Source organism: Eublepharis macularius, chromosome 5, assembly GCF_028583425.1.
Source record: "Eublepharis macularius isolate TG4126 chromosome 5, MPM_Emac_v1.0, whole genome shotgun sequence".
Lineage (NCBI taxonomy): Eukaryota > Metazoa > Chordata > Lepidosauria > Squamata > Eublepharidae > Eublepharis > Eublepharis macularius.
The window spans coordinates 120,801,467-120,817,980 of NC_072794.1; the positions used below are offsets into that span (position 1 = coordinate 120,801,467).

Consider the following 16,514-nt stretch of genomic DNA (forward strand, 5'->3'; position numbering starts at 1 on the left):
CTTCAAGGAGGAACAACAAAATCTGCCCTTACCCAACTGGCTTGCCTGTAGTTTATCCCCTATGTTCCTGGATTAAATCTGCCTCTGTCTTCCTTGCAGCTGTCTTTAATATCAAGACTGAGTCATCCTCAGAGATGTACATGGGCAGCAAAGCTGGTTCTGCTGCTTACCAAGTCTCATGCTATAAATAGGACTTCAGTCTTCAAAGCTATCCATGCAGCTTCTTTAAACAAGTCCCAACAGGAGAGTCTTTTGAAACTGCAAATAGTTGCATTAATCTTCTGACAAATCCTAAACAAAAAAATGAATACCACCATGCCCATTTCCATACAATGGCTTTCTCAAATGTACCACGTAGCATATACACAATACTTAACAGACAGAACTTCTGTAATTTTTGAAAACAAAATTTTACTTACGAATTAAAATTATAGGCAATCTTGTTACAAACTGGGTCGGGCCAAGAAAAGCTATTATGGAAATATGCCTGTAAATTCTTAATTTCATAGTTCTCCACAAAGCAGAGATGACAGATAAGGAGATATAATGAGCTCTGCAGGGCACTGAAGCTTCTCCCACCACTCCTGATCATTGAAAATCTCTTATCTTTGCAGGTCCACTCACATTAAAGGCTAATTTTAAAAGCCATGGGAACTAGAAGCTTGAAGGCTTCTCAGTATGTCTAAATTTGGCAGTTTTTCTATGCTTGTACTGAATTCATACCACTCCAGACAGAAGCAACATCCACGTACTTCGTGGTGAACGCTTTTGGGAATTGCATCTTGTATGAGACTGCAACAGACTTCATTAATATTTGTTGTGGCTTTCATTATGACCCTGCTATGTAACCATCTGAATGAGATTTTAAAGTTTTCTGTATCCAGGGTTTCTACAGCAATCTGGCTACAGCAGCTACACATCATGGCAGAAGATACTGGGATGTGTGTTAAGGTGCACACTCTATGAACCAAGCCTGTTGATCTTTATCTTTACCCTAAAAGCACTTATCCTCAAAACACTTCTATAGCTACACACTGCAAGAAAAGATTGGCAACTGTGGCTAAACTGGGTAAACCCATCAGTGATCTTTCCTTTGAAGAGGCCTAAGGCTTTCCTGAACACCATTAAAAACTGCTGCCATAAGAAGCCCAACTGGAGAACCTTGCTCTGCCACATATTTTCCATGTGACCCTTTCCTATCTAGTGAACGGAGATAAAGCCCCCTTGCCATCCCACACATTCAACCTGAAAATAAGGTACAATGGAGATGCACGTAATGCTGCAAGAGCAAAGGGTAGATTGGGCCCCACAGATCCATTCCATAAATGGCAATGCTTTCCGCAGTGCAAGGACACTGTGCACAATTAATCCACAGGACCCAACGCCTTCTGTCACTGGGTAGTTTGCATGCTGGGTTTCCCGCGCTTGACAGAGTGCTATGCAGAGCGAGCTGCTGCTCATTTGGCAAGAGATCTTAAACTACCTTCCAATTATGCTCCTTTATTGAAAGCAAACAAGATGGATGCTTCTGAAAGGGCAGAAGTTTTCTACATAGGCTATCTTCTCAAGCTCATATCAAGCCAATAGGGGTGTGCACTTTTAAAAAATCCAGTATTGTTTCAGATCTGGATTACCTGCTTTGTTATTCTGAATTTTCAGGTGTACACTGACCACTTCAGGATTCATATTCTGGGCCACCACCTAGTACTAGAACTGTTTGGCTGTTTAAATTTTAAAGGGTCATTATCTTCTGTATGAGCAGACCCAATACTGTCTACACACAGAGAAAATAGGCCTTTAAAATATAAATGTACCAGGCGCTACCAAACAGCTGTTTGCCAAATCAGGTTCCCCTTTCTCCTTCCCTGCCCCCAAACTATTCTGAAATTACGGGAGACTACTGTTACCCCCAGACTTTCCAGGAATGTCTTGAGTCACTGCGGTCATACAGGAGCTGACTCCAGTGATATTTGGGTTTATTTTTGACTTGGGTATATCAGAAGGCACACCCCTAGAAGCTAAGGTAAGTTTTGGCCACAGCTAATTCTATTAAATAGCCCTTGAACAATATTTTAACATTTCATTTTTCACCTGTAGTCTTCAATACAATGGGAGAGACACCCATATGCATTTAACTCTCATCTGCACAATATGTACTTACTTTTTTTTAGACTCCAATACTTGCAAAAAGCTTATACCAAAGGTCCAAGCCTTTACAATCCTCTACAATGAGACCTTATCATAGATAAGCAACATCTGCCCCCATGTGGCCCAACAAAGAAAAACACAGCATATAAAGTTTATCGCTAAGTGGGCCTCATGATCAGAAATCCTTAAGAGACTTGCCACATAAATTGCCAAGCATGTTAAGCATACTTGTGGGACTTTACAGGTGGGGCTTTGAATGTATTCTTCATGACTCATGTCCTGCCAACCTGACAAGATGGCAGAGTGCACAGCAGGGTCAACTGAGAATCAGCACTTGAAGGCTTACCAGTGCATTATCACCACAAACAACATGAATTACTTCCAAACTCTGGTGAGGGGAGCTATATTGGCATCATTTCTAAATTAGAGCAAGGAAACACTAACACCAGTCTGTAAGTGGTTCATGTCAGCAAGAGGCTCTTTAAATGAAGAAAGGTGCATCATTTTCCTACCACTCATTCTATGTGGTGTTCCAATTGGTCAAAGCGTGTGTGTCTAAAATTGCAGTAATGACTGACTTGGCTCTTTTCTTTGCAAATACCACATGATCTGAAATCTGATGAGAGATCATTGCACACACAAGAGTGGGCACGTAAAATATCACTGTAAGCCTAAAAACTGTGGCATCTATATGAAGAACATTGTTCAAAGCAAGGAAAAATGAATACATGGTTGAGTAAGATGTAGGGTGTGTGGGCCAGATCAGTGAAAAGAATCACATTAAGCACACACTTGTTTAAAAATGAAAATACTTTTATTAAAAAAGAACTACCTTTTCTTATTTTTCCTGTGGTCATCTCTATTCTTGTTGTATGTCACACAGGTCCTGGATTAGTGCTTGTTACCAGCATCAAATCAGCATAAAGTTTGTCTTCCTTTGCTCCAGATCACAGCAGAAGAAAAATGAATAAACACATCCTATCAGTTCTTCTGCAAGTCTCCCATGACAATATCACAACGTCTGGCATCAGCATGCCCATTCTAAACCTTCTACTCCACCACAGAACTGTGACATGAATAAAACTAACAAGGAAAAATCACATTAACACATTAACCTACCTGCCCGGACATGGGCTGCAGGGCACCACAAAAAGTTAGTATTTCACACAGTAGGAGATCTGCAACAGCATAAGAGCTGCCAGATCTCTCTCTCTTTTTGAAGAACTGATAACTGCATATTGCAAGAGCAGTGACAATCAACTATCTGCCTCATGAAAGGTGCACAAATCACCAAGCTTGGTTTTCAGATATAATCCTCTGTAAAGGTTTCCGGGATCCTCAGGGCAGTCTAACACTCCTCCTCCTCCTCCTCAAAATAAAATTCCACACATTATAATCTGGAAATAAGTGAACCAGGTTCCAACCAATACTTTACTACAGATGAGTGCTTTGTTCTCCCCTCACTCCTCAAGGATTCAACATTAAAAAAATAAAACAGTATCTTAAGTCCAAATTCCCCCAAAGCCTCCATACTACAATGGCAGGCAGCAGCAGAATCAAGGACTCAATGAAGACGGCAAGATATTACCAAAGCATGCTGCAGTTGCTCAGCACCTTAGAAGTGATGAGAACACCTTTTCCTTCATATTACACACTCAAAAGTCAGAAGACAAAACACAGATGAAAAAAAGTTTCCCCCCTTGTAACTGTAAAGTGGGCCAAATGGATCATTTTTCCCTAGTCAGTACAGCTTCCTGAACCAGCCTCTCCTTGAGTACTGATGTGGGTTCATAGGGGCAATGGGCTGGGACCAGACACCTCGACTAAGGTGTGGTGTCAACCCAGCCAAGGTTTTTGCTTCTCCCTCAGCTCCAATTCCTTGATCAGCAAGGCCCTATGCTGTTGTTACCTGGCCTGTGCTTCCAAAGCTTTTGCCATACAGAATGTTCAAGAAACGTAAATCTCAAGTACTTTTGGGGCACATGGATCAAATTCAGCCATTCTACACATCCAGGCCACAGACATCTAGTAACCCACGACAGAGGTACTCAAGGGATTTTTTAAAAAAGGCTTTACATAATTTGATGATGAACTTTTCCTTTATAGGACAGTAGCTTCCCTGATCAGAATATTTGGGAATTCAAAATTCTGGCACAACAATCATGGCTAGCGAATGCTAGACAGCCTGTCTGGAGGACAGGCTAACTACACGTGGCTCATGTGTTTATGTCTCTGATATGTACAACCCCATCCCTACCAAGGAGCTGATCTGTATCACAAAGCATTCCATCCTTAAGGCTGAACAATTTAAAGTGATGCCCTTAACCCAGATGGGACCAAGATGGAGGCTGACATCAACAACTCTAACAGAGCTCCCTTTGAGTCATCTCTGTTCCCATGGCTGGGTTACTCCATCTCTTCAGTTTTAACTCAATCCCTATTCAAGTCAGCAGGTAAGCTCAGAAGATTCAATTTCCCCATTTAAAAAAAAAAAAAAACCTTTTCCCTGCTACTTGGTTGTTCTGAGAAGTACAGTGAAGTTAGAAAGACAACGAATGCATGACTTTCAAAGACAGATGCCAAAATGAGCCTGTGCCCTGCAAGAAAACTTCTATTTACAGGCAGATCCTGACTGGCACAACAAGTAAGAGGCTAGCCCTCATCTAACATGAAATTGTTTATAGGACCTTTCTTCTTGGCTCGAAGGCCACACTCAACCTCAGGACACAACAAAACAAAACAAAAGCTATTCCAGGGAGAAGGGCCCAATAAGGAATATAAAAAAAAATCTATGCAGTATTATCATTATTGCTAGAAGGATGGCTATTCTGTGTTGGGACAACGTGATGTAGAACTTGATGGTCCCATCCAACCGTTGTTAAGGAGCCTTTGTTTGATGGCGACCACGACAAGCCTTTCACAAAGTCTCGATGGGAGCGGTTTCTGAAACTGAGAAAACCATGCAATGTTACACTGTTATTTGGAGATCACAAGTAGACATGGGCACGATCTGAATTACGATTTCAAAAAAACCCCGATTTTGGCGTTTGCGCCATCGTGACTCAGCTAATCGGTTCTGTCCACGGCAACTGATCCAGCAGTCGGGGGTTTGCTTGTTCGGGACTTGATCGGATATATTGGTTTCTGTTCAGAATTGCAGACACTCTGGTGCCAGTAATTTATTCCCGGGGCAACAGAGCCAGGGGGATGAGTTGTGTTTTCCCTCCTTCTGTCACCCTCGAAACACGAATGGAAGCCCAGCTTTCCTTGATTAGCAGGCTTCCTTCCAACCACGGAGCAGCAACCCAGGGGAGGGAGGGGGAAGGGGGTGTTCTGAAGCCAAGGGCACAAAGGAAAGGCAAAAGGCAGCGCGGGTGGTTGGGAGGCCGGCCGTGCCGTTCGTCTTTCCCCAGGACAAGGGACACGCGGGCAAGCCAGCTGCCCCTTGTCCTGGGGAAAGGCAAAAGGCAGCGCGGGAGGCCGCCTGCGCCGTTTGCCTTTCCCCAGGGCAAGGGGCGCACGGGCAAGCCAGCCGCCCTTTGTCTTGCGGGGCAGGTGAACGGCGCGGGCAGCCGAGCCACTCGCGCTGCCGCCAGCTCCGCAGCGCACCAGGACAGCTGGCTTGCTGCGTGGGCGGGGGGGGGCACCCAAGAGAGCCCGACTATGGTTGCCCTGAGCACTGGCAACCGTAGATCCGGCCCTGGGAATGTCCCCTCCCTGAGGGGAGGCGGCTCGTTGCCGGGTTAAAAACTCCCCCCCTCTACTCTAAGTGTGTGTGTGTGTGTGTGTGTGAATGTCCCCTCCCTCCCTGAAGGGAGGCGGCTCATCGCTGCCTCCCCCTGCCCGCCGGGCCTGGCGGCTGCTGCCACCAACCACCGTTCCTATATCGCTGGAAACAGCGGGGCGCCCTCCCGCTTTGGCCTTCCCGATTCTGGATCGGAAATGGGACTTGATCTGTTAGAATCGGTGGCCTGGGTTCGGCAGCGGCCTGGATCCACGAATGGCTTAATCGATATTTTTTTTTGGATCATGCCCATCTCTAATCACAAGGTTACAATCACAAACAAGCAATCCCCTTCCTAAACTATATGCATGCTTGTGAAATACGAGAAATTGGATGTAACTAGACAAATTCTAAAGCATGGCGGAGCTTACTGATTCAGGCGACTATCATCACAACAGTTTGACACATATCCATAGGCTGAGGGACTAACAGGACACTTTCTGGAATATCATCAAAGTCACTTTCAATCTATGGTTTCTCAACTAATGATAGTGCCATCACTCAACAGGGAAGTCAATGTGCCTTCCTCATGTGGTCCCCAATTGTCCCTATAAAATGATAACAGGTCTAAGGAAGCAGACCCAGCCTCCCTCCCTCCCTGTGGAATAGCAGTGGTTTGACTGATGGGCTAAAAGAAAGGGGCACGGTAAATCTGCACCTCACTCCAACTCTTCCCCATCTCAGCAAGTGATGGGGGGCAAGGCATGTTTTTGCCCTGCCCAGTTTTGCTCATTACATGCCCTCTGGTGGCAGCTGGGATGATAGCTCTCCACTGCACCTTTCTCTTAACAATGCATTGTTAATATTTGGTCCACATACAAAGATGAACCAAAGCCATGTTAGAAGCAATTCATTGTGAAGGGTATCATTATGGATTTGTAAAGGTTTAGGCAGCTCCTACATGAAATATGTCAAAACAAAATCACCTATAGAGCAATTTAGTGGAACCTAGTCTGATTGAGAAAATTAAGCCTCAATTTAAATAGGAAAGAACTTTTTGCTAGACAAAAAGCACTTTCCTGCTACCCTTTCCCCTCGCAACAAGGCTTGCTTAAACTAGGCTGCTGCTCAAGTTGAGCAGCTACATGTTATGTCTGAATCATGCCTGAGAGAAAGGCAGGGAGTTGGAATATTTTGTACTCACACTTCTGAAAAGCTGGAATCAAGAACAACTACGGAGCAGTCTTCACTGATGGAAGCCAAAAGGGGTGAACTAGAGACAGGAGAAAAGCTCATAAACACATGAAGAAACTGGCATTTTAGTTCTTATAGGCCACACAACAGCAGATGCCCAGGGTGATCTGAGGTGCCCCATGGCTACATTTTCTAAATATTTATGTAATACCATCAGTGTGCATGGGCTTTATAGAGTAACATGAGCAAGAACAAACAGATCACAGAGGAGAATTAAAAACCAACATTTAGATAGGACAAAAGGGTATGGTTAGAACATGATATACACGTGCAAAGGTTAATTAGACTTCATCTCCATTACACAGAGATGGTTACAGCAAAGGCTTCACAGAACCAGTGAACTATGAAGGAAGAGATGCAGGTGTTCTAGGTGGAGGGCAGCAAGTACCAAATTTTAGGCTAGATACTTTTGGGTGGCAGATCTACTCAAAATCTTACTCAGGTATATTCAATGGGGCTTATTCCCAGGAAAGTGTTCTTAGGACAGCACTGTAAACCAGTCACTACTGCTTAAAACTGAAGTTGCAGGCCTATACATAGACATATTAGCAATGAACAAAACTGAGTGATAATACTAATGATGGGTTCTAACTTTAGTGAAATCTTCCCAAAGCTTTTGGTTCAAATAAAAGGGTATTTTGTATTGTCAAAGGCTTTCACGGCCGGAGAACGATGGTTGTTGTGGATTTTCCGGGCTGTATAGCCGTGGTCTTGGCATTGTAGTTCCTGATGTTTCGCCAGCAGCTGTGACTGGCATCTTCAGAGGTGTAGCACCAAAAGACAGAGATGTCTTCAGAGGTGCTACACCTCTGAAGATGCCAGTCACAGCTGCTGGCGAAACGTCAGGAACTATAATGCCAAGACCACAGCTATACAGCCCGGAAAATCCACAACAACCAAAAGGATATTTTAATGGAAGAAACGGATAACACAGAATCTGAAAAATCAACATGTTCCAAGCCATCATGATTTCCAGAAAAAAACATGCAAATCGAAATTTCTGTTATCACCGATTCTCACTGCAAGAATACTGCTTCAACTGGCAAACGATTTACCTATTTTCAACACACAACTAAACTACCCAAAGCATACAGTATAGTCACTTCTCACAGTTGGAACAACTGCATTTTACAAGGGAAGAAAGGAAATCCTAGCTTTGGATGAGACCTCATGTTACACTGACTTACTCATCAGAAATACTCTGTCTAAACAAAGTTGGCTAAACATGCATGGCTACAAATGCTGACACATGCTAATATTATGGCTCATACCTATGTGCAGAAAAAGCAAATCCTGTAACATTTCGGGAGTGCACAACTGTGCTGAGCGCAGAGTCTGGTTTCTTTGTGTCCACAAGGGCCACAGTTCCATTTTCATCACCTTGGAAAGGGCGACATAGAACAGCATTATTACCAAGTCAACTGGAGAGAAACTAAAATGTGACTGTAAATGCTGAAGTAACCAGAATCAGGAAACATTCCTTACCCAAAACAAAAGTGTCATTTTGATGTGGATGCCACACCAGTGAGGTAGAAAGATTACTAGAGGCACTGCAAGCTACATGGGACAAAAAAGAAAAGAAATAAAGATCATTCTTATTTTATTTCCTAGCATAGGTGACTGACTAATGCTTTAAACTAGAGAGGGAGAAAGGAGGACACAGAAGGCTGGTTATTATGGACTTCCTTAGCCTTGGAATTTATCATTATTCTTTCCCCAATATTGTCCATCTAGTTATATTTAATTAGCAGTAATTTGGGAAAGGCTTCCGGCCAAAAAATTCATGTTACCTATTTTAATATATTGAATATCAAGAAATCTTGCTCTTTAGCCACTGAAAACTAGGTTAAAGATCCTTTTGCTGGGCAGCAGTTGCTTATATTTCTTTGATTTCCAGAAGATAAACTAACGTAGGCATGCAACTGGGCTGCTCACCTGCCTCAACAGTATTAATCACCATGAAAATAGTTTCTTTTTCAAGCTTTAGTGCTGCACAGTTCAGACAATACCAAGATGCTTTGTGCATTAATGAGGCTGCCGAAAAAGCATTTGTTTGAAGTACAGAATTTAAGTTCTTTAACTAGGTTTATTTATTGGCCATCAAGCGAGGCTGCTTTCTATGCAAGTTACTGCTAAAAGCAATGTAATTCTAGCCAACCATGGGCCTTGAAGGAAAAAGGTTTTCAAGGGAGCTTTTTAATCACTGTGGTCCACTGCAGATACAACACCCATAACTGGAATATGGCATAAATTCATCCACACACTCCTTGCATGCAATTGTCCTTTTCTACGACATACTGTAACGTTCATTTAACCTGCACTAGCACTAGGATTAAGTGTAAGCAAGATGTCCTGAAACCATGATTTAACTTGCCAACTGTGGTTTTGGGCAATCCTGCTTAGCCTTAAGTGTTATTACCACCTAAGTCTGGACAATACAAAACTATAATTATGGCAAACAGTGGAGGCAGAAATTCACACACGAGGAAATGAGGTACCATGCAACTCCAATCAGCACTTAGAGGTGAAGAGTGTTGTGGCTGCATTGGATTAGGTTATGCCTGCCATTTTGGCCATGCGTCTATACGACTTGTGGTTACAAATTATTTAAATCAATTATAACTCTTTAGGGGATTCCTAGGTAGTGTGGAATTTCTGCAAGGCAACAAACTTTCAAATTGAAAAGCTCATTCCTCCAACTCCTAGCCAGAAGAAACAAAAAACATATTTGGCATCAAAGACATACCAATGCGAGTTGCTGGTTTTGGAGACCTGGTATCCCAGAGTAAAATCCTGCTATCCTAAAAACAAAACAAATGGAAGGTTATTCAAATATTTTTAAAAGCAAAATCTTAACTGCCAGGAACCACAAATTAAGTGTAAGAAGTAGCTGTTTCAACCATGCCAGATTCTACCCTCTGCCCTATGAAACTGACACTGTTGCTTTTTTGCTTATCTTGACAATATTACAGAGATCAAACCTGGTTTTATAACTCACAAAGAATCAGAAGCAAGAAGCTGGCTTTACCTCAGCACAGGACAAGAACACTGTATCCTTTCCAGGGCAGGATGCAACACATGACACTTGGCCGGAATGTGCTAGTGAAAATTACACAAAAAGAAAACCTTCATGTTAATATGGGCCCATTTTATAGAAATAGTAGTGTGCTTACACACACACACACGGCTTTGGTGGTGGAAGTAATAATCTGGCTGGTCAATCAAAGCCCAGTGCCATATATGTAGAAGGCTTCACTACACATTCATGGGACAAAGGGGCTTTTGTCCCCAACGTGCTTAAGGAGCTCACTGGCTAGGAAGTGGAGAAAGACTTCCCAGTTAGCATCATGGTTCCCAAACTAATAAACGAAGCGGTCTCAAAAAACAGAGGCAGAGACTCAGGACCTAAGGCAGTTACACCACAACTTGGAAATAACACAGACCTCAAGGACACGGTTTGCATTCAGAAATGAAGCAGCAAGGGGAAAAATGCGGGCTTTGGCTGCTTTTGCATATTCCATTATGAAGCCTCAGGTGACACATTCTGCCAGAGCCATTGTTTGTAGTGGAGGGAAGACTGCCAGGGCTTGCTTGTGTTCTTGCTGGTATAACTGCCAGATGACTCCAAGCTTTGGTAAGGTAACATTAACAGTCTTCCCTATCCTGAACTGAGTGAGGGTCATGCTGGAAAGATCAAAGTATTCTTTACTCAGAGTCAACAAAACAAATCTAAGAAACCAAAAGTGAAAGAAGTCCTCTTCAGCAATTTTTTATAACAGCAACTGATTTCAGTGAGATCAGCAGCTGAAAATAGCAAGTCCTACACAACAGAAAGAAAGCTTTTATCATTTGGTTTTTTCAACTGTCACCCACTGAAAAAAACATAACTAGGCCATCTCTAATCAGAAAAATGAAATCTGTCTTTCACATATCTTTTCTCACTCTTATTGTTCTCCTTTCATCTGTCTAGCTTATAGCACAGATGTTATTTGATGCTGTGACAAGCCCTGAACACGGTGTTCCAAACTGTACACAAAAAAACAGTGTGGAACTTATATCTCCTGATCATGCTAAACATCTCAAGTACCATCAGAATATTCAACATGACCAAAAGGTAGAAGAGCTACAAGTGCTTCCATCAACACATTTGTGACCTCACCGAGTGCTGGGAGAAGGAAGACCATACAAGAATGCGACTCGCCCACACTCGATGAGATTACACTTCCACTTAAAGAATAGTGTTCATAGCCTGACCGATGAAGTAGTTCCACTGCTGCAGACAAACTTTCAAGCAGTATGTAGAGCATCCGATTATACAAAGGCTTGAAGAATTAACTAGATATGGTCAACTGTTTTTCTATGTACATTGGATGTTCTGTTTTTTGAATTTGTTGTAATTTTGAAACTTTGTATAAAATTTTTAAAATGTAAAATCTGGCTGCAGTTAACCATGTTCTGGTCACTTCCAGGTTGAATTACTGCAGTACACTCTATGTGAGACTGCGTTTGGAGATCGTTCAAAAACTAAGTGGATAATTATAGGCAACACCTTCCACTAGTGCTGAAAGCATTTCATTGGCTATCCACTTGTTTCTGGGGTGAATTCAAAATGCTGGTTCTTACCTTTGAACCCTTAAACCACATGGTACCATGAAACCAAAAGCAATACCTGTACTCATTCAAGCTTGCCTGAGCTATAACATCATCCTCACAGGCCCATCTCCATGTGCTCCAAGTCTCAGAAATTAGATGGTTAATCAGCCATTAGAGACAAGGCTTTTTCTCTCATGGTACCTTGCCCCCATCCTTCTGCACGATAACTTTGTGGCACCAAATGAAAGCTTTATTTATTGACTCAGGCATCTGTAAATTCTTGATTTTAGTGTCCTGGGGGATTTACTGGACCTGCTTTTAAGAGTTTTAAAATCTTGCATATACCCTATTTTATAGTAATAGAAACTATTTGGTTCTAATATGTTGTCTGCTAATGTGTAGCTTTTGAAATTTACTACTGCTGTTCTTATGGAGGTGCTACTGAAAACATGTTAAGATGCTGCTGTTGTATAATCAATTATTATGCAAAATATTTTATACACAGTTCTTACGTTATCTGTTAGTTATTATCTGCAAGTGCTGCTTTAATCCAGCTAAAACCCAAAATGTCTGAAGAGCAGAGAAAATGCAAAACTAAGAGCCAATGCAGTGCCATGTAGACTACAATATATTGGGCAGACTCCTGTATTTAGATATCAAAGACCTGGATGCAGATCCCTACTCAATCATGAAACAAAAAGGGGAACCTTGAGCCAGTCATTCTCTTAGCCTAACCTTTGTCACAGGTTGCTCAGTGTACAATACCCTGAGTTACTTGGGAGAAAGTGCAGGACATAATAAAAAGAAGGAAACAAGCTTAGCACTCACCTCTGTAGGAATGGAGCACTGTTTCTTGAGGGATGTCCCAGATCTTCACACTACACACAAAATCCAAACCACATTAAGAAGAAGATTGGATATATTTCCATAAAGCAGAAAAAGCAACACCACAAAGGGTCACCTGAAGTCTTTGCTGCCGCTGATGGCCTGTGTGCTGTTGGCGAGGACACTCACTGTGGTCACAATGTCGTCATGCTCGTACTTACAAAATTTGTTCACTATCAAGGTCTCGTTCTCATCCAGCTCCCAAAGTTCCAGAGCACCTGGAAAAAATGGGAACAAATTCAGCCAACAGATTCTTATGAAAACTCTATCATACACATGACAAGTGGTGGCCCTTCATTACTCAGTGGTCTTGGTACATCTAAAGAGCCTCTCTCAATATTGCTCAGAAGATCACATCCATGATCCAAATACCGTAAGACCCATCCTTACAAATGGGCCATATTCCAAAAACTAGTTTGTAAGTAGGGATGCATTTTCCCAGAGAGATAAACGAATGCTTGCAATGAGAAACAGCAGAAAGCAAACATCATAATTCTGTGCAGTAATTAAATGAGACAAACAACGGAATAAATGTAGAAGATTTTTTTAAAACTTCCTTAAATGCTGGTGCAGCGTTTCTTACAGGAAGCAGATTTAATTAGAGAAGATAAAGATGCATGGCACAGATCACACTTCGGGAGATCTCATGCCTGAAGCCGAAACACTTCAAATTTCTAGATTCTTTCTGGAACAGCTAACAGAAAAAATATTTAAAAGGAGGAAGAGGTGAGAACAAAGACTTCCCCCTTTCTCTATGTGCACTTCCTGAGTTTCTTCTCCCTTCACTCCAACACTCCCCTGCTCCCCCACTGTCCGTCCTCAGTCATCTGTTGCTCCCTGCACTGCCTTCTAAGCTCCTGGCCTCTGCTGGGTTTTAAGCACAAACTGTTGGCTTTTGTAAGTCAGGGGTTTACTGTACAGTAAGAGTCCCAAAGCAGCTGATGCTCTTAAAAGCAGTAACATTTTCAGAAAGCAGTTTAGCGCATGAGCTCTGCCCTGCAATTATTAACTAAAGTCTCTGCAGAGGTAAAGGCAAACACAAGTTCATTGCTGGAAAAGTAGAGAAAAGCGAAAAGCTACTTATGAGACTGTTCGCTAGACAAGAGGTCCTTAATACTCACCTGAATCAGAAGCCACCAAGATGCCTTTACCATCTACCCACTTCAGATCTGCTATGCCTGCTTCAGTTTGAACTCCTGCTGAGCAAAAGCCCTCATTAGGAGCTTTTGATGGATCCTTGAATACCCAAATGGAACCAACCCAGCATCGTCCACTTAAGCTGGATGCTCCCAGTAGCAAGGCACCATCTGGAAAATAGGGAGTTACATAAAAGTTAAGTGACAATGAAATATCTGCAGTATATTTTGATTACCTAACACTAAACAGAAAAAGAAACATTACTAGTGATTAGGTAATGCTAAAGTTGAGCTAGATCTTCAACCTAAGGGCAACAACCTCTTTTCAGAGGGTTAACAATCTACACGGCACTGGAAAACACTAGAACAAAAACCATTTTGTGTCTCTTTGAGAACAGCAGACGATAAATGCAAAAATAACATTAACTAAACCCAAATTCACTTAGGAACTGATCTAGAATCTTGACTGCTAGAAATTAATAGCCTCTGTAAACCAATGCCCCAATAAAAGCCATTCGTCAAGACAATGTCCAGGACATATACCTTATGAAGAGCCATGGAAAATCCTGCATGAAGCAGGACAAGTTACTGCATGCTTTTTCATTACTATTAACTGAACGTAATGTATTTAAAATGTATAGGAGGAAAAAAGAGAAGAGAAATTTTATAACATGTAACAGAGGAAACTGCAGAAAGAGTCGTGCAATGTCACCATGCCCTAAGATATGGCAAAGAAGGTGGGGATAGCCTTTAGAATGCATGCTACAGGGATCATCTCTTCTCAGTCAACTAAAATCAGATGGATCCAGCATAGGAATAATAATTTCTTTGGTGAAGCACTTAACAGGCACGCTGAATGGATAGGTCGCCCATATTTTGGATTCCAGACTACCCTCCCATGCCCCAAGGTACATAAGGAACCTCACTCCTGGCCTAATGCATGCTTTCAGTGTCTTCCATCTCTCTTCCTCATCTTTTGTCCCTTCAACCCTATCCCTATCCCAGGCACACTACTCATTTAATTCTCACCCTTTCCCATGCTGCTATATTTACAACTGGCATCTGCAATAAGCATGCCATGATGTAAGATTTGTACTAATTAATTAGTACATGTTAACAGATACAGGTGATCTGGCAGCACAAATACCAGGTAATATCTTAAAGACAGGGAACTGTTATGGCAATATGGTCTAGGAGTTCAAGGAGGCCATGTCAGATGAAGCACTCTAGAGCTTTAATTTTATCAACTGGGTTAAGCCTTGCCACTCATAAGCTATTAAGGGAAAAATATTATCATCAAACCCAAAGTGCAATATCTGATCTGGTCATGATCAGTTCATGTACAAAGGTGATGCACAGGACAAAGATTTCTAAACAGTGCACAACAGTGTACCGGCTTTCCACTCCGTACAAATATTTTATTAGTCCAAATTTAACACTACTATTTCCAATGCTCCATTCCCAACAAATAAGCCCACAAAGAAATTCATAAAGATATTTATTAGCTTACCTACAATTACAGTACTGCTACACCAACTCAAAAACAGAAGAATAATTAAATAACTGGAACTCAAAGAGGATGCTAGAGTTTCTATTTTAACAACAATGCAAGAGGTTTGCAACCTATGGCTCTAGAACCAAATGCAGCTTTAAAAAAAAACCTTAAAAGCTAAGATACCGTGCAGGAGTCCATGGGGTGGCAGTATGTGAACAGAATGGCAGAAAGATGACTATCCAGCAATAACTTGATTCTTTTTTTAGAACAGCGGAATTTGAGTCCAATGGTACCTTAGAGACCAATAAGATTTTCAGGGTATGGGCTATCAAAAATCAAAGCTCCCTTTGCTCAGAAACTAGGAGCTCTTATGCTAGAAAGCTTACACCCTGAACTTGTTGGTCTCTAAGGTGTCACTGGAGTCAAATCTTGCTGTTCTGCTGCAGACATGGCTACCTACCTGTAACATTTTTTAGAAGGCCCACTTTATTTAAGTTCCCAAATGTATTTTCTTTCCCGTCACAAAGCCTGAAACTCAACACTGCATTCCATGTTAAAGCAAAGCACCAAGACTGAGCGAGGGAAAGCTGAAAATTGGGGAAAACAAGAGTCAATGAAGAGGAAAAGTTTGAATGTGGTACAAACAAGGCTAGGGGCTCCTTGAACAAGGGACGATAATTAAATTTCACTATGGGTTAAAAACAGAGGCTGGATGTTAACTATTTCTATCCTGCCCTTCCTCTGAGGGTCTCCTCCACTCCACTTTTATTCTCCTAACAACCTTGCGAGGTAGGCTACACTGAGGGGCAGTAACTGGCCCAAGGCCGTCCCACTGAGTCTCATAACCGAGTCTTTGCAACAACGCTATAGCTGGGGGGGGGGGGTGTAGCCTGGAGCCAAGTACTGCAGGGGGCGCAACGGCGGAGACAGGAGTGCCGCCTCTATCAAAAGACAGGCTCCTCATCTGGGATTCACCGAAAGAGGCACCCAGAGCAGAAGCGGCCAGGAAGGCGAGGGGGACAAGGGAGGCGCTCGAGGCGAGTACCTGTCCGGTAGTGGGCCCCGTCCAGGTGCCGCTCCATGCAGGCGGGCGCGTTGGGAGGGATGCTCCACTCGGCCCCAGGCTCCCCGTCCACCGCTTGCCCGGAATGCGGCTTTGCGGCGTTCATAACGGAAACGCGACTCAAAAGGAGCCCAAAGAAGAAACTCGGAGCGCGCCCACGTGCTCCCAAGACACCCCTCTTCTCGCGAGAGCGTATAACCTGTCGGTCTCTCCTCG

The 16,514-nt window shown here is 42.6% G+C and overlaps 1 protein-coding gene across 1 annotated transcript; it reads right to left on the minus strand.

Annotated features, from left to right (window-relative positions):
• Nucleotides 1-2,940: 2,940 nt before the first annotated feature.
• Nucleotides 2,941-16,496, minus strand: WDR77 (WD repeat domain 77). The gene is made up of 10 exons (XM_054981570.1): nucleotides 16,281-16,496; nucleotides 13,726-13,911; nucleotides 12,681-12,822; nucleotides 12,548-12,597; nucleotides 10,155-10,225; nucleotides 9,873-9,927; nucleotides 8,612-8,683; nucleotides 8,398-8,506; nucleotides 7,077-7,145; nucleotides 2,941-5,097 (listed from the first exon to the last, which is right to left on the minus strand). The coding sequence occupies exons 1-10, from the start codon at nucleotides 16,402-16,404 to the stop codon at nucleotides 4,938-4,940; spliced, it is 1,038 nt and encodes a 345-aa protein (XP_054837545.1). The 5' UTR covers nucleotides 16,405-16,496; the 3' UTR covers nucleotides 2,941-4,937.
• Nucleotides 16,497-16,514: the final 18 nt, after the last annotated feature.

Coding starts and splice junctions, on each gene's coding strand:
- WDR77 (XM_054981570.1), bottom strand. CDS start 16,404: ATGAACGCCGCAAAGCCGCATTCCGGGCAAGCGGTGGACGGGGAGCCT. Junction 13,912..16,280: donor CGGGGCCCACTACCGGACAG/GTACTCGCCTCG, acceptor CCTATTTTCCAG/ATGGTGCCTTGCTACTGGGA. Junction 7,146..8,397: donor TTTGCTTTTTCTGCACATAG/GTATGAGCCATA, acceptor TCCTGTCTCTAG/TTCACCCCTTTTGGCTTCCA.